The following is a 26153-nucleotide window of genomic DNA, read 5'->3' as shown; positions in this document are numbered from 1 at the left end:
ACTCTTCCACAGGGCATAGACCTTTAAGATTATTCCTTATATTCACAAATTTTACAAGAATGGGAAATCTAAAATGTTTTAGAGTCGCGTGACAAGTTACATCACTAAGCAGCTATTCTAACGGACAGCAATTATATAGTCAATAAAGTACCCCCTATTGTAAAATATAAGGATATTATAAGTTTCCGAGGAGTTTCATGACCATATAAAAACACGAGGCCGAAGGTCGAGTATTTTTATACAGGTCATGGAACTACGAGGGAACTTCTAATATCCTCATATTTTGCAACTGGGGGTACTTTATTATAATACACAAGTTTCAGTGAGTCATGTGACAGAAATGACATCAGAACTCACCGTTTATAACTGATGACATCAGAACTCACCGTTTATAACGATATAATTTACAAGATATTCATGGCTTTTGTGTTTTATATAGTGAATAAAGTACCCCCTCTAGTAAACAATAAGGATATTATAAGTTACCGACGTTTTTTATGACCATTGTTTACATTATACAAACATGGCTCAGAAGGCCGAGTGTTTTTATACAGGTCATGGAACTCCTTTGTAACTAATAATATCCTCATATTTTGCAACTGGGGGTACTGTATTTGTTATAATACACACGTTTCAGTGAGTCATGTGACAGAAATTACATCAGAACTCACCGTTTATAACTGATGACATCAGAACTCACCATTTATAAGGATTTCCTTTACAAGATACGCCGACCCCCCCACAAAATGTAGATTATATTGCATAATGTACCCCCTACTAGAGATTTATAAAGATATCAGAAGTCACCTCGGAGTTTTGTGACCTGTATAAAAGCACGGGGCCGCTCACATAACTCCTCGGTGACTTATAATATCTTTATAAATTACAGAAGGGGGTACATCATCCACTATATACAGTATTTTACAGGATATTCCTAGTGCATTACAGATTTATTCATGGCTATCACGTATTATTTTTATTAATTTTTCCTGTCTTGCATTGTGGTTTCAGTGACCACTGTTAATTCCATTAGTGCTTTCAACTTAACACTTACAATATATGATGCCGTTTGTTAAACAAATAGGTTCTTTATTAACAGCAATGGAAAACATCAACTGCCAACGCTTTTCAGAATATTGCATTAAATAAAGCTCTTTTTATATTTGATAAAGTGCGGAAGTCATGTGAAAGATCATATAAAGTCATTCAAAGTTAACGGGTTAAACAGTTAAATTAAGTATGGACAACTGGCAGGCCTCCAAAATTTCAACTACAAATTCAGAACACCCCTACCACTATTGGAATCAACAACTGCAGGGCCTTTAGTTGTTCATGCCCGAGCTAAATGCTTTTAACTGTATTGAATTACATACTTATGCCTGTATGGGCTTATAATAGTAATTGTGTCTGTATAACCTACAGCAAGTAGTAAATTGTCAGGTATTGCTTATACATGTCCTTAAATCTAAAAGTGATGGGAACATATTTTCCAGTATTAAACATGGCCTGTGATTCAGGCAGCATTAAAAGGAAGTGCGGTGAATAAGCCTGCTTTGTATGTATGGTACACAATATCAGAGAAATTACATAGGGAGAAAATGTAAAGGTAGACATTTAAAACTTATGGTAAACATTCAGTGATGTGACTTTTAGTACCGGAAAACTTAGACATATGGGGGTAAATTTATCAAAGAGTGAAGTTCCACCACTAGAGTGAAATTCCGCAGCTCTCCATTCATTTCTATGGGATTTTGAAAGGCGTATTTATCAATGGGTGAAAGTTCACCCTTTGATAAATACGCCTATAAAAATCCCATAGAAATGAATGGAGAGTGGCGGAATTTCACTCTAGTGGCGGAACTTCACTATTAACTTCACTCTTTGATAAATATACCCCATGGAGGCCAGGACAGCTGCACAATCCTATCCGTGACACACGCACACAACTAAGTAAAGTTAATCAAGCTGTCCCTGATTATAATGCTGACAAACGTATAAAAGGATATTGCAGTCACTAAATATAACCTAAATATACTCATATGCTTTAGAGAAAAATTCATGAGTAAGTGTAATTCATGAGTATGAGTAAGCATAATACTGTCCTTCAAATAATTCCATGTACAGGCAGAAGTCTAGTTGCCTTTTAACAGTTATCAGATTTATGTGTTCAAATTTATGCAGAAAACACATAAAAACTGAATATTTTCATTATTCTCTCAAAAAAAAAAAAGTTCTTGGGATGTACTAGGGGTATGGGATCTTTTATCTGGAAACCCATTATCAAGAAAGCTCTGACTTACTTAAAAGCTGCCTCCGATAGACTAAATTTTAACAAAATAATCCATTTATTCTGTGTAATAACAAAACAGTACCTTGTACTTGATCCCAACTAATATATAATTAATCCTTTTTGGAAGCTAATCCCAACTAATATATAATTAATCCTTGATTTTCCAGTAGCCTTAAGGTATGAAGATCCAACTTTATACAGAAAACCACAGGTCTCGAGCATTCTGGATAACAGGTCCCATACCTGTATTACATGTATATATACATGTACACGTTTAGTGAATTAAGTACCCCCTCTTGTAAAATATAAGGATATTATAGGTTACTGAGGAGTTCCATGACCATATAAAAGCACAAGGCCGAAGGCTGCTTCAGGTCATGGAATTTCGAGGGGTCTTCTAATATCCTATTATTTTGCAACAGGGGATACTTTATTTATTGTAATACACAAGTGTCAGTGAGTCATGTCACAGAAATGACATCACTAAGCTCTGATTATAACCGATGACATCACTAAGCACAGTTTATAAGGATATAAGTTACAGGATATTCATGGCACTTGTGTATTACATAGTAGATACTGAACCTTACATTTCCTGTATCATATGTAAGGAAAATTGGAATTTGGCTAAGATGTTTGCATATACATTCCAATATAGTCTTGCTGGGCAACAAGCTAGAAATAACTAGGTGATACGCCTGACTGCTTCTAGGATATCTAGCATCGGCATAGGTTTGAGACCCAATGTTCTGTGATTTTGGACTCTACAACACTCTAAATGAGGCAGATTGGTGTAGTACAAGGACAAATTACTTTGTCCTTCTTCCCCTAATCTAATTTCCCAGCATTTAAACAGCTCCCATTTCTACACTCTGATCTACCTTTTTACTCTTAGCTTTTACTTGTTCAACTTTTCATCTCCTCATTTCTTTTGTACCACTGTGATATGCTTGGTTACAATGCTACTTACAGCTTACATTATTCTATACTAAAAAGGTCACTAAATTACAGCCTGTGAGTCAAATACTTTGGATGGAAATGCCCCTAACTTTTACTTACCCCTCGGTGCAGATTCAGGGATCGCAGTTCACGACAGCCATCTTCCGGGTCTTCGGTAATCTGAGACTGAGACCGGCGAAGCGGTGCATGCGCAGTTGGAGCAATTTTCATGGTCGCGACAACTGTGCATGCGCCTAAATAGATGGAAATTGCCGAAGTGGAAGTGCTGGAAAAAGACATGAAGACCCGGAAGATGGCTGCAATACTGAGATCCCTGAATCTGCACAGAGGGGTAAGTAAAAAGTAAGGGGCATTTTCCTGGGTTCGCAGCTAGGCTGGGAGGGGGGGGGAGGAGAGTCTACGTAGGGTAGGGTTAGAGAGCTGAAAAGCAGAAAGTTGGGTTCTGTTCTGTTAGACATCCAATCACTCCAGCCTTTATACATTACATTTTTGACTAACTATATTAGAAACATTTTTTTATTTTGCACAGCCTATTTACCCAGTTTTTACACAGAACTGTTAATGTAAAAGCTATTTTTATGTTCATCTTCACTTACTCCTTTTGCATATAGACCTGCTCAGAAAGTAATAGTTCAACACTCAGATGAGAGACCTGAAATGAATTGACAGTACAAACAAGGCATTAAACTAAACATATCTGGTGATGTAGTTTCTTGAAAATGTACTATTAAGCACGTTTCTAAGCACACACATTAAGGACAGCTCTCTTATAAAGAATTTCAGTATTGATGGCAGTTTCTTCTTTGCTATACAGAGACATACATTTGGAGATGCCTTATCATTGCAGCAGAGCTCTTGTTTGGTTATTGTTGTGGTGTTGGATCCCAGCATGTTGATGACCGAGCTGCTTAAGGGCACCCCTGTGGTGTTTTTTTTCCTTCTACAGTGAGAAAGTTAAGATTCACATGTTAAGGCAATTTACGCATGTTAGCGTTGCTTTTATTTTAGTGTTTTTCCCCTTTCTCCTCTTGCTTCTTAGTGATCTTGTATTCATCGAGAATCGCATGGCTAGTCTCTTTAGCAGTTTTCTTCACCAGTGCTTTGATACCTACGTTATCAATGTTAAATGCTGTGGCGCCCATGTTCATTGCAGAATTGACAGCGTTGTCAGTCGCGTGGCCAGCATCTTTCCCGTACCTGCAGCACAGACATTGAATAGTACATGCTTACATCTTCCATGTCATAAAATACCGTATGCAGTTGTGTGAAAATGTTCGGATCAATTCCATGATAATTACACTGTAACAATTAGCTGAATTATAAGGAGAAGCAGCAGCATTACTTGGTTCTTTTTCACGAACAAAATTATTTTCAAGGAAAATACAAAAAAGGCATAGAATATTTTATAAAAGAGAGAGGTGCTATATTGTACATTTCTTGTTGTACAGGAATATAAACAGAAATATCTGCTCTATACTGTAAAGCTTCTTCAGCCAAAGGTGATTTGTGTTTGATTTGTTCATTCCATTACAAATGAAGAATTTGTGCAATGTAAACTGATACAATAATACTTCATTTGCATGCTTTATACCATTATATGACTTTTTAATTAAATTCTTAAAAGGGAAGTTTACCAAAACATTGTTTCTAAGCATGTTGAAGACTGTGCTGCTTTAAAAAGCAATATGGGCATGGTCCGATGTTATTTCCTTAAATGTAGTCCAATGGGAGACAAATCACTGAAAAATACCTTAACATTTACAAGTTTGGGGATCGCTGCAGGAAAATACTGAATAAGGCTGCCATCTAGTTTCTAGAGACTAGATCACGGGTTCCCAACCTTTTTTTTACCCGTGAGCCACTTTCAAATGTAAAAAGAGTTGGGGAGCAACACAAGCAAATGAGGGCTGTGATTGGCTATCTGGTAGCCCCTGTGTTGACTGGCAGACTACAGGAGACTTTGTTTGGCAGTACAACTGTTTTTGTGCAAGTTAAACTTGCCTCCAGCCAGGAATTCAAAAATAAGCACCTGCTTTGAGGCCACAGAGAGAAACAGCCAACATGTGGTTGGTGAGCAACATGTGGTTTGCGAGCTACTGGTTGGGGATCACTGAACTAGATACTGTTTTGAATTACAGGCTGCAATGTAAGTGCGTGTGATGATAAAAGCATGTAAGGGTTAACTGGCACAGCTCAAGGCATTCAAATGCATCTTTTTGGTAAAAATAAGACAGGAAATCTCTCTCTCTCTCTCTCTATATATATCCGAGATATCTCAAATAGAAATATCTAGAACTGACAGTCAGTATGTTAACACACAAAGGTGTCATATTCTTTGGTCTAGTCCGTACAGACAGCAGATTGATAAGAAAGTCATAGCATTGGTGAGTTACATGCCCACAGGGGGACACTTGAGTTCACCTTAAATCATAACCTACTAGATGAAAAATGTACTATTTTTAGGTAAACTTCCCACTGATATAGCATGAAATTATATTGTGACCAAGAATTATTTCATGCAGCAGAAATAGATTAAATCACTATTAATACTCATATTCCTTTATCCAGATTCAATTAAAGGGAAAATGGTTTCATTCACTGCACCTTGGTGCTTTAATAGCCAGGATTTTTCTATAGGCTATTTTACAAGTGTGTTAGCCAATTGATGGGTTTCCTTGACATGCCAAAATACTGTATTGATTCATTTGGGGTGGAGTGAATGATCCCAGGAGCAATTTGCTGTATAAAACTGACAAATAAACGGTATTCACTTAAACGTGCTTAAGAGGTGGCTCATCCATATGGAATCTCCTGTATCTGAAATGATCAAACAAAAAGTATGGGTGAAGACAAAGACGGTTAGTAAATTGTTTCGAGTGCACAACAATTGTTCCTATTTCAAAGTATCTCTTCGACATTTGACTACGTTACCTGAAACATTAGTGTTATATACCAAGTGTTTTATCAATTATATTTTGCTATACAAAATGTATCATTGATAAAGGGAAAATATACCAGCATTGTAAGAATGGATTATCTTCCTTTTTATTTTCTCAAAAAGATATTTATGAAGCTTTTTTTTTTTTTTTTACTTTCAGAGCATCTGACCTCTAGTCTGATATAATCTAGTTGGACTTGTCATGTTTGCAATGGAATATGAAGTACCTTTACAGGACACCAAACCCTGCTGCACAACTACACTTTACTCAGTTGTTGCTGGACTACAGATCCCAGCAGGCCCGGACTGGCAATCTGTGGGTTCTGGCCTCTGTGTGGGCTCATTGGGCCTCTGTGTACCTGAAATGCCAGGGCCTATTTTAATTCTCAGTCCGGACCAGGATCCCAGCATACTTTAACATATTATAAAGGTTAAGGCATGCTGGGAGCTGTAGTCCAGTAACATCAGGGTTGCTTCCTTAACCTGCGGTAGCATTACATTTTAAATTATCCTCCAATGTGAATCCCAGCTGACCTGTGTAAATATTGCTCCTTGTTCTTAGTTACTGCATTTGGAGTAGAAAGCATTAAGCACAGTTTCCCATCACTGTACATGTCTGCCCTTTATGTCCATGTTTGATTCTTGTGTAATATAATAAAAAAATGACACAAAAATCTCTGTATGTAAGATAAGAGCAAGATGGATGACATAGTGCTGGGAATCAGCATTCTCACTGGTTGATTCTCTTGCACCTGTAATTAAGCTTTTGATCAGTTAAATTCTCATCCGTGAATTGGTTTCCATTAGTAATTACGTTTATTCTCAACTACTATAAATAACTAGGGGGCGCAGTGGAAGTAAAAGGGTTAACAGTAAAATGATTTGTATTATGTGGAAAACATAAGTTTGTCCTCAGTCTAAGGGAAATTTCTCTTAAAGCTTGTGACCTTTAAAAAAAAAAGTAATTAATATTAAACTAATATTAAAGATAAATGCATTATTAACATGGCCGTGAATGTATCAATTAGGATGAAATACATGCTGCATATATTTTAGAGTGCCATCTTCTCTTTTAGATCAGTGCAGTCTGGCCACATGACACAATTTCTGACTGTTGTATGATTTTATTGCTATTATTTTGTTAATTCTTTCACCCACAGACTGTGGTAAAAAGGTGGTTTAGAATAGAGGTTTAAAAGACAAAAAAGGCGGCACTCCGGTTAAAAAAGGTGGTTTAATCTAACAGGTCACAGACCAGCAACACCTGACGCATTTTGGGAGTAGCTCCCTTAATCATAGGCTAGGCATAGGTTAGAATAGAGGCATAGGTTAGAATAGAGGCATAGGTTAGAATAGAGGGGATGAAAGAAGAAACTGTTAAAGTGTAAATGGCCTTGGGCTATATCATGGCCCAGTTTGTATTAGTACCCCTGGTCACCTCCCCCGGGTATGTGAATACTTGGTATGCAAATCCAAAGCTGCCCCCAGAACTTACCCGAGCACAGAGTTTTTATACATGGAGTCAACTAAACAAGCTGGGGAAAGTTTCCCCACTTCATTGATCTCCACGGGCCTGCAAAACCACATTTTAGAGCGGTCAAAGCTCCTTGAACCCTTACACAAAGGAAGATGGGAGCAACATTGCACCTGGGTGATTTTACTGCACATGAACTTCCCAAACGAAAATGCAGTTTGAAAGTTATGCCCAAGGCTTCAACCAAACAGCCACTGGTGTAGCTACAAAGGGTTTCAAAGGTATAACAACATAAATACGCACTTGTGCTTGATGGTGTGCACAGTCTCTGATGCTACACTTTTAGCAACGTTCTTCCCGGCAAATTCCAGACCTTGCCAAACTGTTGCAAATCCTGGAAAATAAGCATATACAATTTGTAATTACAAGCACCAAAATGTATTAAAAACAAACAAAAAAAGATGATCATTTTGTGCTGATTACCCTGTACACCACTTGCTGCTACCGCCATGGCTCCATCCAACGGGGATTTACCATCTTTGTCTTTCTTCAGAGATTCTGGCAGAAGTTTGCTGCCATGTTTCTTCACATGCGGTGCTAGCTCTCTCCCAACACAACTGGCAATGGAACAAACACCATCCACTACATCCCAGTAAAGAGAAAGAGCATTGTCATTACACAAAATTGTGTTGGGCTTTAAAGAACAGGCCCAGTAAAATTTCAATTTATTTTTATATTTACATTTATTAGGCATTGCTCATACTGGTGACTTTCACCTGATTTGGTCAGATTTAATTTGGCAAGGTCTCCTTCTATATCTATCAAGTTAATTGTATTTTCAATCTTGGAAAAAAAACATACCGTACATTGCTTGAACACCCCCATTTCTAAGTAATAAGACAGATGAGCCTTTACTCATTTTGCCACCGTAGGATGAACAGGGCTAAAATTACATTCTACCCTCTGTTGTTGTCTTCCATTGTATTTTCAAAAAATGGGGGTGCAATTTAAGGTGTTTTTTTTTTTTTTTGCAAGACAAAGTATTACAATTATCTTGTTAGATATATAAAACTACACCCTCACTATGTATGCATTTGCACAAAGTATAGGGGTAGACAGGTTATTCCAGCGTGCATGTCCTAGCGCTTGGGGTAGTTGGGGCAAAGTTTCCCCCAACTAGAGTGTGGGTTCTATTAGCCTTCACCTCTGATGGGGGAAACAATTTTTCTGTAACAGGTGCTCTTTAAGCAGTATGCTCAGGGCTGCTGCACCTAAGACAGGCTACAGGACAGGTGGGCTACTAATTGTTGGTATACTGGATATATACTAGTGAAGCAGGTGGCTCAGGTCAGGTTATGAACTGGATGAGTCATGATAAATGGCAGTGGTAATGGTGATTATGATCTCAAATTAAATATATAATTTTTACTCATGCTGGATAAATGCCTCAAGTGTGAATGAGGCTTATAGTATGGGTACCAGATCACTTAAATACTTACGGATAATTTGCTGCAATTAAATTTAATCTGTGTAGCCCTTCTAGCTACATTCATTTTTCTAAAACTATCCCTAATTTTTTAACATGCTCTGGTTACATGCCTGAGCATAGGGTTGAACCAAGCTTTAGACACATAGGCACAATACAGCATCAGGAGACAAAGTTTGCTCTAGACGTATTACCCCTTAGCAACAAGTACCAGCTATCTGTAGCCAAGCTGCTATGGGTTACAACATCTGAAGCAAACTTTCAGCCTGTAATCAAAATGTAAAACATACAAATATAGCTGAAATGTTGCTATTTCAACAAGATTAAAAGGAAACGTCCTTTCTTTTGTCATTAAAGGGGACCCGTCGCCCAAACCAAATTATTCCAAATCCTATTTTATCATGTTAGTCAAGCAAAATGAACTTTAATTACACTGTATACATTATTTGAATATTGTTTCCATCAGTCTGGGAACTCATAATTATAGCAACCAGGAAGGAGCCATTTTGTGGACATTGTTATTAAGACAAGCCTTGTATCATCTCAGAATCTTGTTTGTGCACCAGGGGACAGGGACCCAATGTCCATCCCCATGCCCTGGTTACACAATTAAATCGTTAAGAGAGCTGGGGGAATGCAGGGAGAGCAGTGACATCTAGGAAGTGCTGAATGGAAAGTGAAAGTAATTGTCTGCGCCGCCTCTATGCCACTGGCATAGAGGAGGGGCAAACAATATTTGATTGACAGCTGATATTTTTAAATGAGTTTACAACAGCTATGAATGCTTTAATAAAAAAAAGAAATTGGATTTCATATTTAATTTAAAAAGGACTTTTATTATACAGATTTTTATGTCTGGGTGACGGGTCCACTTTAAGGAGTTATCAGCTGCAAAATATATATACACTACATTTTACAGTGTGGTGCCAAGCTGGAAATAACACATAATAGAACATATTAATCAAATAAACAAAAAAATAATTAGCTTATATCATAACATATGTCTGACCTATGCTTATTTAATTACAACTCCCAGCTGTTTCCAAGACCTGGAGGCTGTTGCAGTATGCTGGGAGTTGTACTTCAAGAAAAACCACAGTTTGAGATGAAATGTTTTCTGTACAGACAGTCAGTGTAGGGCTCGCTTACCTAGAAACTGGCTGACTTTAACTGCCCCACCAGTGGCTTGCTTTGCTACATGAAGCCCTTTGGCCACAGTGGGGCTGACCTCAAGGGGTTTGTCTTCTGGCTGAATGTGCTCTCGTAATTTAGAAGCGCCTTTGTGGATGGCCTTTTCGGTTAGCTCTGCTCCTTTTGCCAAACCCCAGCTAATCCAAGAGGCACCTGGAATGGTCAAACATAAACTTTACATGGTCGATAGAAGCAGCCACATAGACTCTTTAGAACTAATGCAAAGCCTGTTACTCTGCTAATTTAAAACTGTTACACACTGTTATATCAGTGATCACTTTATCAGCCTAATTATTGGTCTCTCTGCTGCCCATTTCCCATTCATCTACAACCTGCAATTCATGCTGCTGTTGGGATAATCCACATCCTTCTGCATTGACATTCGGTTATACACTAGACAATCAGCAGCCAAAATATCCCTTTTACACACAAAGCTCCCCATTCTTCTGGACATCTCACATGTCCTTACCCATGATCAGGCTTTATGTGCCAGCCAGTTCTCTTCACAATAAACACCCACGCCTCCTATATACTGCTTTTCTTTGCTTAAAAAGTCTGTATTCCAAAAAAACATTTTTTGCATACTAAAAGATAATGTAATTCTAAGCAATTTCACAGTATACATTAATTAAAAATGATTTTAGAGCTATTTGTAAATGCAACTGCAATTAAAAACAGTTTTTGTTTAAATTCTCTGCCACTGCAGGTTCTAACTCCTGAAACAATGTTGCCAGTTAACTAAAATATCTGGAGGTCTGGAAGTCAAATATCTGAAGATTTGACTCCTGTTAAAGCTCCCCATAGACGCGACGATTCTTCTTGCCGAACGACCGATTTTAGGGAAGTCCGAAATTATCGTGCGGTTAGTGGGATTCGAACGATCGTGCATCTTACGATTTTTCGGCCGACATCTGTCAGGAAATTGATCGGCCAGGTTAAAAAAAATCTTTGTCGGTCCCAGTGCAATCTATCTATGTTTGCAGGGCCAAGCAGGCAGCTCCCCTTTGGTTTTCTGGCAAATTAGTCTTTTTAGTTGATGGTCAATTCGTACGATCGTTCTGAGAAGATCGTGGTCTCACGATCAGGATCTGATCTTTTAAAAATCTCAACATCTATGGCCAGCTTTACACTGTTTCAAAAGTCAGGCTCAGAACAAAAAATGGTTAAACACTGCTTTCAGCTGCAATTACATTTCCACATAACTTTCAAACCAAGTGAAAATATTTAACCCATGTAAATTTGCTTAGAATTACATTTAAAAAAAAGTAAAACATTTTGGATGGGGATCCGCTTCAAACTTTTTCCTACGGCAGGCATATGAACTACCTTGTTGTCAAGCAAAGTGACAGTCTGCTGATGATGTAGCACATATGTATCTGTTTTTAAGAATATACTATGGATAAAACACATGGCCTACCAACGTGCTTTTTATGAAGTGCCCTTAACTCATGAAATCACTGGCAGGGAAAGTGTTAACACTATTCAATTGTTATATTAGACAAAAATAGATGCTATAATAAGTATCTGCTTCAGTTTGTATGTTTGATCTTTTATGCCTTGTGTCTATATAAATAGTAATAATACCTGAGAGAATCCCCTGAGCAACTTTCTCACTCCATTCTGGTAATTCCTTTTGCTCCTCTTGCCCATCTTCAGGAATAGTGATAATATGTACTGTCCGACTCACATCGATAACTTCACTAGCCGCTTCAGAGGGCTTTTACAGGGAAAATAAGAATACAGATATGTAGGAAAACAAGGAAACCACCGTCTATTATTATGCAGTTATAAAAGGTTAGGTGTCCATTTTAAAGGGGACCTGTCACCCTAAGAAATAATTTCAAATTATTTTCTATCATGTTAGTTGAGCAAAATAAACTTTGCTTACACTGTATTTATTATTTACATTTTGTTTCCTTCTGTCTTGGAATTATACAATCACAGCAAGCAGGCAGCTGCCATTTTGTGGACACGGTTATTAAGGGAAATTGTGCATCACCCAAAAATCTTGTGTATGCACCAGAATGGGGGACCTAATGTCCATGTGCAGTGCCCTACACAATTATAGAGCCTGGGGAGGGAAAGGGGAATGTGAGGAGTGCAGTGACATCTAGGAAGTGATGAATGGAAATGAAAGTAATTGACTGCCCCGCCTCTATGCCACAGCATAGAGGCGGGGCAGGTAATATTTGATTAACAGTTTAGATATTTAAACACCTTTATAACAGGTATGGATGTTTTAATGAAAAGGATGTTTTAATTTGCAAAGGACTTTCATTATGCAGCTTTTTATGTGTAGGTGACAGGTCCACTTTAAGTAGCCTGATTTTAAGTTTTCCTGCATTTTACATTTATTATTTGTATTTTACAATTTATAATGCATTTCTATGGGTGCGTTTCCCTGATTTTAAGTAATGTTTTCCTGGATTTTACATAAAAATTTTGTCCTGATGTTCCCAAAAACAGCTTTTTATGAATGTTATTATTTGTGAAATAAAGAGGTTTAAAATACTAACTGCATGTATATTTTGCCGTGGTTCTGCCTGTAAATGGTCAGTTCCAATGAGTCTGTCCCTTATACAATCCCGCACTAATGATTTATTGCTTTAGGTTGTGTACGTGACTGACAGAGAGTCTTGCACATGCCCCCCATAGTGTAACATTAACACCCCCATTTTTATCACCTCATCTATGACATCAAAATGGGTATATAAACTTATGTTATGTGGGAGTACCGTATATACTCGCGTATAAGCCGAGTTTTTCAGCACCCAAAATGTGCTGAAAAACTCAAACTCGGCTTATACGCGGGTCATACCTCTGCTCTTCCCTCTGTCCTTCCCTCTGTCACCTCTGCCCCAGCCGGACTGCCTGTGACTGCCTGTGTCGCCGCCCGGAGCAGGTCCAGGAGCTCCGGGCGGCGCGTCCTTCCCTGCCGGCGTTCGCTTTCAAAATGGCGGCGCCCATGGCCGCCACGTGGGTAGCGGCGCCGGCCGCTACCCACGTGGCGGCCATGGGCGCCGCCATTTTGAAAGCGAACGCCGGCAGGGAAGGACGCGCCGCCCGGAGCTCCTGGACCTGCTCCGGGCGGCGACACAGGCAGTCACAGGCAGTCCGGCTGGGGCAGAGGTGACAGAGGGAAGGACAGAGGGAAGAGCAGAGGTGACAGAGGGAAGGACAGAGGGAAGAGCAGAGGTGACAGAGGGAAGGACAGAGGGAAGAGCAGCCAGGGTGGGGAGAGCGACAGATGGGGGGGGAAGTGGCAGAGGGAAGCAAACATGAAATAGGGGTGGCAGAGGGAAGCAAACATGAAATCCGGTCGGCGACACAGTCAGTCACAGACAGTAACAGGTACCTGCCCAGTGTCCCCCAATTGTTGCGGCTGGGTCACATTCACATTTTGAAATCTGACATGGGGCCCCTAGGCTTATACACGAGTCAATACATTTTTCCAGTTTTCTTAGGTAAATTAGGTACCTCGGCTTATACACGGGTCGGCTTATACACGAGTATATACGGTATCTTTGGAAAGCATTCGTGATCCACCTAGGTGACACACTGACTGTTTTCCCAGGCAAAATCTATTGTCTTGTATTGGACTCAATAAACGACCTCATTGTATTTGTACTTGCCTTATCTCTTGGGTTTGCTTTACGTACGAGGTCATAGAGGTAAATATATAACAACAGAAGTTGAAGGCCTTAAGCGGGGAAAAGACCCAAAGTCATGGAAACAGCCAAAATTGAAGTCCTGAAGCGGCGAAAAGACCCAAAGTCATGAAAGGAGGCGAAACTGAAGTCCTGAAGTCACGAGTTCAATTCCTCTGAACACCAATGTGTGTTTTTTGTTTTTAATCCCGTGGCCACCAGTGTATTATTTTAATACTCTACAGGCCACTGCCACCAATTTTTTTTTTACTTGTAAGGGGAGCCCTGACACGAAAACTTTTATGGGGGGGGCCTGGCGCCAATGTTGTTTTTTTTTTTTAATTTATAGGGGTCCCTGGTCTCCAATAGCTTTTTATAATTTGTGGGAGGGGGGGGTTAACTTTTTTTAACGCTGATGTCTGTGTGGTCTTTTAACTGTGATGTGGAGTGGGCGGGATCTGGAGTGGGGCCTGGATGGGCGGGGCCCAGAAAATTTTGTTGTATGTAGCCCTGTGATTTCTAATGGCGGTCCTGCCCACAAGCATTTGAATGAATGAAAGGGCTAGGCTGCATTTGACAGTACAGTGTATTTCATGTACCTCGATTCTCAGATCCGACATTTGTCTCAGCAGGTCTTCAAACAGTTCTTGGTCAGCAACGGGCAGCTCAGAAGAGAGAACCACTCCCACATAGGATCCAGGTACCTGGGACATCATGTCTGGGAACATGTAGACTCCAGTGTTAGTGCGTAAAACTGGCGACTGAGTACACATGAGGGGATACAACCAATCACAGACCTGAAAGAAGCCCAGAGGACATTTTTGAACTTTAGATTGCATTTAACTCAACAGAAAAACTATGATAATCAAATAGTAGCCACACTTTACACTGTCAGCCTAAATCAGAGACAGGCAACGTCTGGCAGTGTAAATCAGAAAAGTTTAGCTAGTCCCTGGAAGCTGATTGCTACGGATTTTTTAGTATTTGATACCATGACACTGGGCGTCAAGGGTCGAATTTCGAATTTTAAACTCCTATAAATTCAAAATTTGACCAATCTAAATTTATTAATAAAATCAAATTTTTTCAACTCGGAAGAATTTAAACGACATAAAACTCGAATCAAATTAGATTTGAGTTAGAAAAACTCAATTTGAATTAGAAAAACTCGAATGTCAGGAAGGCTGCAAACATCACCCAATTGATCCCTTTCCCATTGACTAATACAGTAATCTGGCAGGTTTTAGGTGGCAAATAGTTGAATTTGAGTTCTTAAAGGACCAGAGTATGATAAATCTCAAAATGCAAATTGAAATTAAAGCTTTAATCGAGTTTCGACAATTCACAATTCGGAATTTGAGAGTTGTGACCAAAAATTTTTTTTCAAAAATTAGAATTTTCACTTTGACCCTTAGTAAATCTGCCCCTTGGTGTAATACGTTTAATTTTTTTTATTATTATAACTCCCTTCTCAACTATCAGCACGCATGGGTGTCATGGAAAGGACAGTATGGCCTGTTACAGGATTTTTTTCATAAGTTATTTGGCACTTGAACCACTTGTTACAATTCCTTTAAAGTTGCTTCAGTAATGCCTTGTCTAACTGCTCATATTGTTCTTTTTCTCGCTCTGTCGCCTTTTACAGCAAATCCTGATGTCTGCTGTAAATCACTGCTGGGAAACACAGGCCAAATCCTAATACCTTGTCAGTAAATGCTGATGATCTAATAACCAAGAGAGAATCTATTTAGAGATTAGTGTTATGTAACAACCTAGTCACCAATATAAACAAGTCACTTATGTCATGTCTTACATTAGCTGATCACTGAAAGACATACAGAGGGGCATTTTTTAACTGCAGACCGAGCAAGAATAAAAAAAGTCACTAAAAGCAAGTGTGTCTGCTGAATCATTCGCTCAGGAGACAAAATATCAGCGTATTTGTTCCTTAAAACATTCCAACTGGATCATAGGGGATGAGATTATAAGACCCAAGAGGGGTGTGGTTGGCATTTCAATACAAATAACTATGGGAGGGAAACTAGAAGAAATGGGAGTTGTATAAAATACAAGTACAAATTTATGTTAAGTCACTTTCAAGTTCTTCCCCATGTATCTGGTACAAGGTGCTAGTTTGTGTATATTGTGCTGCCATGCTATAAAATGCTGAACATTTTTACTACTTGGGCAAGGAAGAAAAAGCTTAATAACCCAAAAACAAGTGTATTTGATGTATTTGTATAGAATGTTTTGTTACCCTTTATTCCTAAAAGAATCATTAACTTTCTCCCACTTCTCCACTTTGCTTTTGCCCTACAAACCTCTCTGTGCCAAGTTAAAGCCACAGACTATAATCATCTCCTCTCTCTAACTCATCACTAACATACCTATACCATGTCAATGCTTACCTCTGTAGCCCATCATAATTTCATCCCTGCCTCCAATAAAGAAGGAAATAACCAATGACTGAAGCTTATTTATCAAGCCTGAACCCATCATAAAGGAGTGGTTCACCTTCAAACAACTAGTTGTTTTCAGACAGATCACCAGAAATAATAACTTTTTCCATGTGTGACTGTTTTTCTAATATTGAAGTGTAAAGTGTCATTTTTCAACTTCTAAAGCAGCTCTGGGGGGGGGGGTCTCTGACCCTCTAAACTGTACTAAATTGATATATTTAGTTGATACACTTCTTATCTTTGTCCCTGTGAGCAGAATCTCTGGGTTTCATTACAGGCAGCTGTCGATACAACTAAATGCTCTGTGAAATATGCTGGTGCTATATAAATAAATAGTACGGTAATAATAATGTTAATAAAAATACTCCAGAGATGCTGCTGAGAAATGTATCAACTAAGGGGCAGATTTATCAAAGGTCGAGGTGAATTTTCGAATTAAAAAAATTCAAATTTCAAGCTATTTTTTTTGTGCTTCGACTAGGGAATAGTCCAAATTCGATTTGAAAAAAATTCCAAAATTCGAATATCTAAATTTATCATGTACTGTGTCTTTAAAAATTCGACTTAGACCATTCACCATCTAAAACCTGCCGAATTGCTGTTTAAGCCTATCGGGACCTCTCTTGTCTTGAGTGTGTGACCGCGGTAAGGACCAGGATAAATCATCTTGTTGCGGCTCGGTCTTGCCTGTCACTCCTGGGACGTCTATACAGCCCTCGCACCTGCTGGCGGTTTCTTGAGTGTGCCACCGCGGTAAGCTAACGGTTGGCTTACCGCGGTCGCACACTCAGGAAGCCGCCAGCAGGTGCGAGGGCTGTATAGACGTCCCAGGAGTGACAGGCAAGACCGAGCCGCAACAAGATGATTTATCCTGGTCCTTACCGCGGTCACACACTCAAGACAAGAGAAGGAAGATCAGCATGGAGCTTCAGAAACAGAAGTCACATTAAACAGATGAGAACACTAGCATTTAATAGGGCTATTCAGTGTTTCATTTATTTCAAAGTAGGGCCTACACATACACACTGCACTTCTATTTGTTGTATTCTTTTGTTGTAACAGTTACAATTAAAAAACTTTTAAAAGTTTACAAGCTGTGTTATGTTTTGCGGCTCCAGACTATTTTTCTTTAGTGGAAGAGGGGGCTAAATGTCTCTTTTGATAGTAAAGGTTGCTGACCCCTGCACTAGAACATGCCCACTAACCATTATTCTTTTTATTATAATAAAGCGAAAACATACCAATTAATCATCATTATACTCACATTCAGTGGCAAAAAACTTGTTTTCTGAGCACACTTTCTCTTTGCAAAGTTTGGTAGGAAAATTGCCATAGTTTTGCCACTTTTTAACCGCTGGGTCTGCCTAAGAGGGATATCCTACCTTTTGACCTTCAACTCACGCTTAAAGGAGAAGGAAACCCTGTAGAAAAAAATCTGTACCCCCCTCCCTCCAGGCTAACTGCCCTCCTGGGGAAATGCCCCATACTTTATACTTACCCCTTGTCGCAGATTCTGGCAGCGGACTTAACGGCATCCATCTTCCAGGTCCTTGGTAAGCTGACTGGGAGATCGGTAGGTCGGCGCATGAGCAGTTGGAGCAATATGCCGGTTTTCGACAACTGTGCATGTGCCAAAATTGACAGAGATTGCCGATCTCCCAGTCAGCTTACCGAGGATCCTGAAGATGGATGCCGTGAAGTTCGCTGCCATGAATCTGCGACAAGGGGTAAGTATAAAGTATAGGGCATTTCCCCAGGAGGGAGGGGGGTCTACGTGTGTTTGTGTGTGGGGTACGTTTTTTTTCTACAGGGTTTCCTTCTCCTGTCAGTCTACTACTGTCTACTAGTGATGTTAGGAGCTGTTGAACAACAACTGTTCAAGAGCTACAGGATGGATGTTCATATCATTCTCAACTAGTGTAATATATACAGGTATCGGATCTGTTATCCGGAAACCTGTTATCCAGAAAGCTCAGGATTACAGATAGCCTGTCTCCCATAGACTCTATTTTATCCAAATGATTAAAATTTTTAAAGATGATTCCCTTTTTCTCCTGTAATAATAAAGCAGTACATTGTACTTGATCCCAACCAAGATATAATTAATCCTTATTGGAAGCAAAACCAGCCTATTGGGTTTACTTAATATTTACATGATTTTCTAGTAGACTTAAGATATGAAGATCCAAATTACAGAAAGATCCGTTATCCGGAAGACCCCAGGTCCCGAGCATTCTGGATAACAGGTCCCATATTTGTACTTATAAGGCATTTAGGAGTTGGCTTGTGAAAACTTTTGGAACTAGAAGCAGAATGAAATGAACGACTAACTACTATCTTACCTGAAGAAAGGCAGGTGGGCGATTCTGAGCCATCTCACTAGTGGTGTCCATAAACTTTATAATGCGAAGGTACCCTGGATATGAGGGTGCACTGACAAGGCCATCTCCTGTCACAAAAAAAATCTGCACTCCTTGTGGAATCAGGATTAATTCTTCTGCATCCACCCCAAGACTTTGCACGGGTGGTGGTTGTGCCGGCATGGAGTAGAAATCAACTCCTACAGTGGAAAGCTCCCCTGATTCTGTCCCATATGAAACTGTAAAATGACCTTCTGTAGCCTGGGGAGTGTATGCTGGAGGCGCAGCTGTTCCCATCATGGGATCTATCGGTTGAACAGTTTCGCTGCTGGGTAAAGAGGAAAATCCATTTACTGGACCTGGTACTGGGGGGCAAACAAGAGATATGGGAGGTGGTGGCCTCTCTGGCTTCTCTTTCTGCTTAGGCGGTAAGGCGGGGTATAAAACGGGCATCTGGGCCGATGCATTTTCTACAGCAGAATTAGAAGGAAGTGAAGTCAAACCCTGCTGTAGGATATTCAACCGTGTGTTTACATTCTGCAGGGTCTCCTTCATCTTAGCCTGCATTTGTCTGGCATTATCCCAAGCTGGGCCAGTGAACTCTGGCCTCTGTAAGGATATATTTAATCCTCTTATCAGGTGCTCCTGTCCTTGCTTGTAATAGTTGCGAGCCTCTTCCTTATATCCTGTCTCATCGGTACTCAAACCTTTATTTATGTATTTAAATGCTTTCCTGTATTCATCTTCAATGCTGCGAAGCAAGGTGTTTTCTAGATTTTCAGGGGGTGCATTTGTCTCCATTGCTGAAAGAGAAAAACAAGAATGTTATAGCTGCATAAATTATTGCTTCCATTACATTTTTAAGTGATCTAGATGAGTAGTGAAACGTCTTCAATGATTACTCAGCAAGCCCAGTTGTTTTAGATTTGCCTATACTAGATATACCATGACCTGGATAAATGAAAATCTTCATAGTCACATTTTTAAGTTATTAGTCAGAGAAGGCTGAGGCCAAGGCATTCGGCGAGTTATGCGTTTTCCCATTGGCTCCACAAGTCATGCATATTCATTTGGTAATATTGGAACATGGTGGGATAAAGAAATCAGCATGCAATGTGTAATTAGCACAGCATAAAATACGTTTACAGCTATATGACTTGGGATCAGCCCTGTAGATGTTTTATAATTGCGCATAATATGGAACAGAACCTCCATCTAAATAGGTCATCTGCAGCATTGCATCTCCTGTACTTACTGAAATGTAATTCCTAAACCCAGACACTGGCTCCTGTGCACTGCCAGTACAAATGAAGACATATACTGCATAGGTGTTTGATAAAGGAATTGATAAGGTTTACCTGTTTCTTTGCAGTTATCAAATTTCTTTTAGGGTTAACCACATGCACAGTCTCTTTAAATGCACCAGTTAATAGTTGTTCCCAAGCAAACCCATGTGCTAGAATCCATTTTCCAGAAGAGTAAGGAGCCCATTCATTAAGTTCGAGTAAAGGAATAGAAGAAAAAAAACTTCGAATTTCGAAGTGTTTTTTTGGCTACTTCGACCATCGAATGGACTACTTCGACCTTCGAATACGAATCGAACGATAGCCGAAGTACTGTCTCTTTAAGATAAAACTTCGACCCCCTAGTTCGCCACCTAAAAGCTACCGAAGTCTATGTTAGCCTATGGAGGAAGGTCCCCATAGGCTTTCCAAGTTTTTTCTGATTGATGATCGATGGATTTAATTGTTCGATCGAACGATTATTCCTTCGATCGTTCAAACAAATTGCGCAAAATCCTTCGACTTCGATATTCGAAGGATTTTAATTCGCCAGTCGAATATCGAGGGTTAATTAACCCTCGATATTCGACCCTTAATACATCTGCCCCTAAATATTTTCTTTTTTTAATATTACATTTTTAATAGTAAATCATCAAAATCCATTGCTTTGTCTTTCTGTGTTTCCTGTAGCTTTTTGAGCTCTGCTTTGATATACTGCTTACCACTCATCGCATAATGAACCCAATCTGTCACTTTTATTATAGAAACGTTGTTGAATTTGTTCTGTCACATTAGAGGTCCATATTAAAACTTTTTTCTTATGTACTTGAAAAGTTGAATGGATTGGTTTGCTCTGACACATGTTTTCTCTTCCATGTTCATATCCATGTACCCTTATCTTAGACATATAACTAGCAGAACTGCTGAAAATAGGAAAACGAAAAAAAGTGTATGATATGTATGGCAAGGGCATAATAATGTATTCAAAATATTAAAAGCAAGATATTTTTGAAAAACATTCACAGTTATAAATGGAGGCCTTAGCCTTTTTGGTTCAGGGATGTCCGACCTGTAGAGCTCTATTTCAGCACGCCATACATAAACAGATACTGGCAGCATATGGGGTCAAAATGATGGCCTTCCCAGTGGACATATGATTAGGGACCATTTAGATATTGCTTGGCAAACTAGGGGATAGCCTATATAGTCTAATCCCCCACCAGACCAAAAAATCAAATCATCCCAATATGGCCGACCATTTGGGTGCCAATTAGGCAAATATCTGTTTGACAACCGATTAATAAATAAAATAACTTTCAGTGCTCCTGACAGATCATCGCCCATTTCTAAGGATTTAGTTATACAGAACCCATATTTTAAATTTTTCAGGGGACCAGAAAAAAATGGTGTAAAATCCAGGAGAATTTAAAATCAGGGAAATGTATTATGCATAATATATAGGTGGGACCACTAAACAACAATGTAAAATGAGGGAAAACTTAAAATCAGGGGATGTAAAATTAAGGTTCTAATGCACTTGAATTGGGAACAAAGCATCACATGAAAGGGGCTGATACTAAATCTAATTTGGAGGCAAGTCCTCTTCTTAATCAGATTATATCTGTCCTTCCTGTAACATGCAATCACCAGTCAACCAATCCAACTCAATGTAAAGGGGCTCTGTTCAATCAAATGGGAATTGAGAAGGGGTTACTAGTGATATACTCTGCACTAAGGGCTCATAGTCCGACAATCATCTCAATTGGCCGCTTTCCATTTCAAACATGTGACATCTGAAAAGCTGACAAAAGTCCACAACTGTTATCTCTGATCATGTGCAATTACAGAGCAGCCTTACTCTAATGAATAGTTTATGTGCACTGAGCAAATCCAACTATTTACTGGAGGAAACACTGATTTCTTTATGATCGTCAATAAATTTCCTGTAGTGGCCTATTAACTAGAACAAGCACCGGAATATTATCAAGCCCGGATTCCCTCAATGAGCAGTATCAGGACCGAGCACTCAAAATCTTTAGTACCCCTGAAATAGCAAATTAACCTTTTTAGTGTGCCTCTATTTAATGTGGTTGCTGGGGTCATTGACCCCTTATTAGGGGTTAACTGCCAAAGCTCAGAAATTTCTGCACAGTTCAGCTTTGGTAGAATATTAAAGGGCACCTATATAAAAAAAAAAAAAAAGTTTTCCCCACCAGAGGTGTGGGCTTTTATGTGCTCTGGAAGGGAGGAACTATTATCTTTTTTGCAGAAAACCTCCCTAGCCTGCGCTAGACCCACTAAAGCAGGAGTGAACTTGGGGAGGCCCATTTATCAAAGGTTGAATTTCGAATTCATGCACATTTTGTTTTACTCTAATAAATTCGAATATACTCGCAATTCGACTGAGAGGTTATTTAAGAAAAAATTTGAACATCTAAAACTTGAACGAATATTGCTGAACCGAAAACAAAACTCGAATCGAGGAAAAAAAAAACTTGAATATCAGGAAGGCTATTAACATTTTCAAATTGGTCCCTGGACCTCTGCCATTGACTTCTACATAAACTCGGCAGGTTTTAGGTGGCGATTTGTTCCCAGGGTCCATGTATGATAAATCTCAAATTCGAATTTATTATTCCCAATTTGAATTTGCGAGTTTTGACCAATCATCCAACTCGAAAATTCGAATTTCCAATTCTAACCTTAATGAAGCTGCCCCCTATATTGTGGGTGGCCACATTGGGGCCCACCCATGTGTATAATGAGACAGTGTCACAACTTTTCCATTAAGCCCACGGTGTGATATAGGACAAGGGGAGACGTCAACTGATCCTAAGTCGCAGGAATGTGCATAAGAGAGCTGGGGTACTTTCCCCCGCTGTGGCTTTTTGTGCATTTCACTGTATGGGAGTGCAGGAGTTAACTGACCAGACTTTTCTCTATGGGGACTGTACCAATGGGAGTTTGTGTACATGACAAATGTAGATAAAATTATGTATTTTATAAAATTGCGTATGTCCGGCGATGCCCTCCCATCAGTAAATAGAAGACTGGGGTCTGTTATCTCTATAGGGTTGCCACCTGGCCAGTATTTTACCAGCCTGCCTGGTAAAAATGTTATTACGGTAATAGGAGAAAAAAGCTAAATATATAGGAAGGCCTGTTTTTTTTTCCAAAAAAGGTGGCAACCCTAGTTATCTCCTGTTTTCATTGTGGTGGAATGGCACTTACAAACACATGCAAGTCCTTACGTTGACGGCAATCAAATTTCCTGCCATAGCCGAAACAAAGTTAAACCAGTAGACCCTTTTTCATTGATTGAGTACACCTTTATTCATACTAGAGACCACATTCCTGTGCAGACACACCTTAACCCGTAGCAAAAAATACAAAAGCACATTGTTTCCCATTGATTTGGAACGGAGCATTAGTACCTGCATGCTCATATATATATATAACCTCTATCATTCTGGAACTCCATTTCCTGGTCTACACTCACTGGGACCCCATACATTTAGATGAATTAAAACAAAATTAGCTTTATTATCAATCTAAAATGTCTACAAAAAGACTTTAGCAGCTTTGGGAAGCACACTATAAGCTCACCGGAGTGTGCGGCTGATGTCAAACAGGTCTGTCTGGCGGCTGATAAAGGGCAGAAAGTGGGTACTTACAGAATGTGTAACCGAAACCCCAGGCAGGGAGAATCACGTGCTGTCTCATTCAACAGAAGTAACAGAAACAAAGGTAACGTGACACACACACCCACTCACACATTGCCCATCCCAGGTGTACCCACCCACATATGCAGTTCTTGAACTAGCTAGTCTCTGTATGAACTGTCTGTATTTTCCTTTACTAATGCTTTATAAGCACAGCATGCCTGGGTTCTGGCCCATAGCTGTTACTGCATTGCAATTTTGGCACACTGAGATGCTGAAATTTGTGGTTTAAAGGGGTGGTTCACCTTTAAGTTAACTTTTAGTATGTTATAGAATGGCTAATTCTAAGCAACTTTTTTCATTTTTAAAACAAATGCTCTATAAGGCTACACATTTATTGTTATTGCTACTTTTTATTACTCATCTTTCTATTCATGCCCTCCCCTATTCATATTCCAGTCTCTTATTCAAATCACTGCATGGTTGCTAGGGTAATTTGGACCTTAGCAACCAGATTGCTGAAGTGGCAAACTGGGGAGCAGCTGAATAAAAAGAAAAATAACTCAAAATCCACAAATAATAAAAAATGAAAACCAATGGCAAATTGTATCAGACTATCGCTCTAGACATCATTCTAACAGTTAATTTAAAGGGGAACAACCCATTTAAAACAGCATACAATATGTCAAGTAGAACAATATTGAACTGTATGCACGTGTGACACATACGTACTATCACAATAATCTCAATAAGTGTCTCCCAGCAGTTATTATAGCATGTTATCAGTGTTGGACTGTGTTGCTGTAGGGTTGCTTGATACATTGGCAACCTTTGGCCCACAACTGTTGATGACACAGAGCGCCCAGCATGGACTTCCCCTGGCACCAATTGAGGTCAGGCACATAAGACACAAGAGACGCTCACATTTAATAAACTTTAGTTTGCTCTATGTTCTTTGGAATGAGTAAACTACTTTCCATAGTTACCAATAAAGTTCATAACTAATACATGGCTCTACAACTCCCAGCATCCTCCATTAACTCTAATATGAGCCACTCGCTGCTATTCCCTCACCCAAGCACCTTGGAAGTAGGTGTCACAGTGTGTTTCTTATTTTCTGGTTTTGTTTCACCTTTAAAGGAAACTGTAATAATCATATGCATTGGAACGGGCGTATTTAAATGCCAATGCCATTAAATGGGTTGTTCACCTTTGAATTAACTTTTAGTATGATGTAGATTGTAGAGAGTGATATTCTGAGACAATTTGCAATTGGATTTCATTTTTTATCATTTGTGGTTTTTTAATTATTTGGCTTTTTATTCGGCCGCTCTCCTGTTTGAAATTTCAGCGATCTGGTTGCTAGGGCACAAATTACCCTAGCAACCATGCATTGATTTGAAAAAGAGACTGGAATAGGAACAGGAGAGGGACTGAATAGAAAGATGAGTATTAAAAAGTAGCAATACATTGGCAACCTTACACGGCCTTTGGTTTTTAGATGGGGTCAGTGACCCACTTTTCGAAAGCTGCAAAAAGTCAGCGAATAATTCAAAAAGAAAAAAAATGATGCCCAATCGAAAAGTTGCTTAGAATTAGCCATTCTAATATACTAACATGAACTAATGATGAAGTGTAAGAGCCCAGGCAACACGTTGCTTTGTGCAGAAGTGTAATAATGAGCAAGACTCTTGCACAACTACATTTCCCTCCCAAACATAAATCACATTAGTACAAGTGAATGTTAGGCAGCAAATAAAGTGCTATAATGTGCCAGCTCCTAATAACCCGGCCTCGCACCGACAGTAGCTGACAGACAACTCCATTATTCATACAGTGTGTTCTAATCCCACCAGTTTGCTACCTCGCCTGATCTCCCTCTACTCAACAGCCCTTTCCCTTATTAGTCAGAAACACCCCCTGCAATAGGGGATTTGGTATCGCCGCGCTGGGGGGTACTCACCAGCTCAGGTGGATGGGCAGGGAAATTAAATCCTGCCGTGGGGAGAAGAGCTTGGTGCTGTACGCACTTACTCAGCTGACTCCTGAATTTCTCTCCCAGCATGCAGTGGGCGGAGGGATCTGTCACAGAAGGCGGCTGTTGTCCAGTCACGCAGCTAAAGCACATGCGTATGCGCTCCACCTGCTGGTGATGTGTAGGCGCCATACAGGATCTGACAGGGGCATTTTAGGTCATTGGTGGGGCCCGATTAAGTCCCTAAAAAACACCTACGCAGTAAATATGTGGTTCTACTTTATCCACGCACCCTTGTTATGTTAAGTGGTGCGACCGTCAATAAAAGCGCTATGTAATTACTAAAATAAATTAATAGTTTTTTATCAATAAAGAGTAGAAGTGTTTTACGTTCTCGTTAGGCCAGTGTTTCGCCAACTTCTATGATG

At 39.5% G+C, this 26153-nt stretch overlaps 1 protein-coding gene across 2 annotated transcripts; it reads right to left on the bottom strand.

The window, feature by feature from the left end:
* Positions 1–3759: 3759 nt before the first annotated feature.
* Positions 3760–26080, bottom strand: spart.L (spartin L homeolog). Of its 2 annotated transcripts, XM_041582638.1 has the most exons (9): positions 25714–26080; positions 18788–19608; positions 14586–14783; positions 11924–12056; positions 10298–10492; positions 8146–8304; positions 7966–8056; positions 6022–6067; positions 4326–4447 (listed from the first exon to the last, which is right to left on the bottom strand). In XM_041582638.1, the coding sequence occupies exons 2-8, from the start codon at positions 19604–19606 to the stop codon at positions 6022–6024; spliced, it is 1641 nt and encodes a 546-aa protein (XP_041438572.1). In that variant the 5' UTR covers positions 19607–19608; positions 25714–26080; the 3' UTR covers positions 4326–4447. The 2 variants fall into 2 exon arrangements, with proteins under 2 accessions (XP_018103167.1, XP_041438572.1); XM_018247678.2 differs by lacking the exon at positions 6022–6067 and having other exon boundaries at positions 3760–4447; positions 25714–25922.
* Positions 26081–26153: the final 73 nt, after the last annotated feature.

Source organism: Xenopus laevis, chromosome 2L, assembly GCF_017654675.1.
Source record: "Xenopus laevis strain J_2021 chromosome 2L, Xenopus_laevis_v10.1, whole genome shotgun sequence".
Taxonomy (NCBI): Eukaryota; Metazoa; Chordata; class Amphibia; order Anura; family Pipidae; genus Xenopus; species Xenopus laevis.
The sequence above is the reverse complement of the archived record's forward strand: the minus strand, read 5'-3'. Positions and strand labels throughout refer to the sequence as shown.

Coding starts and splice junctions, on each gene's coding strand:
- spart.L (XM_018247678.2), bottom strand. CDS start 19,606: ATGGAGACAAATGCACCCCCTGAAAATCTAGAAAACACCTTGCTTCGC. Junction 10,493..11,923: donor TGCTCAGGGGATTCTCTCAG/GTATTATTACTA, acceptor TGACCATTCCAG/GTGCCTCTTGGATTAGCTGG. Junction 8,305..10,297: donor TAAAGTCAGCCAGTTTCTAG/GTAAGCGAGCCC, acceptor ACTGGGATGTAG/TGGATGGTGTTTGTTCCATT.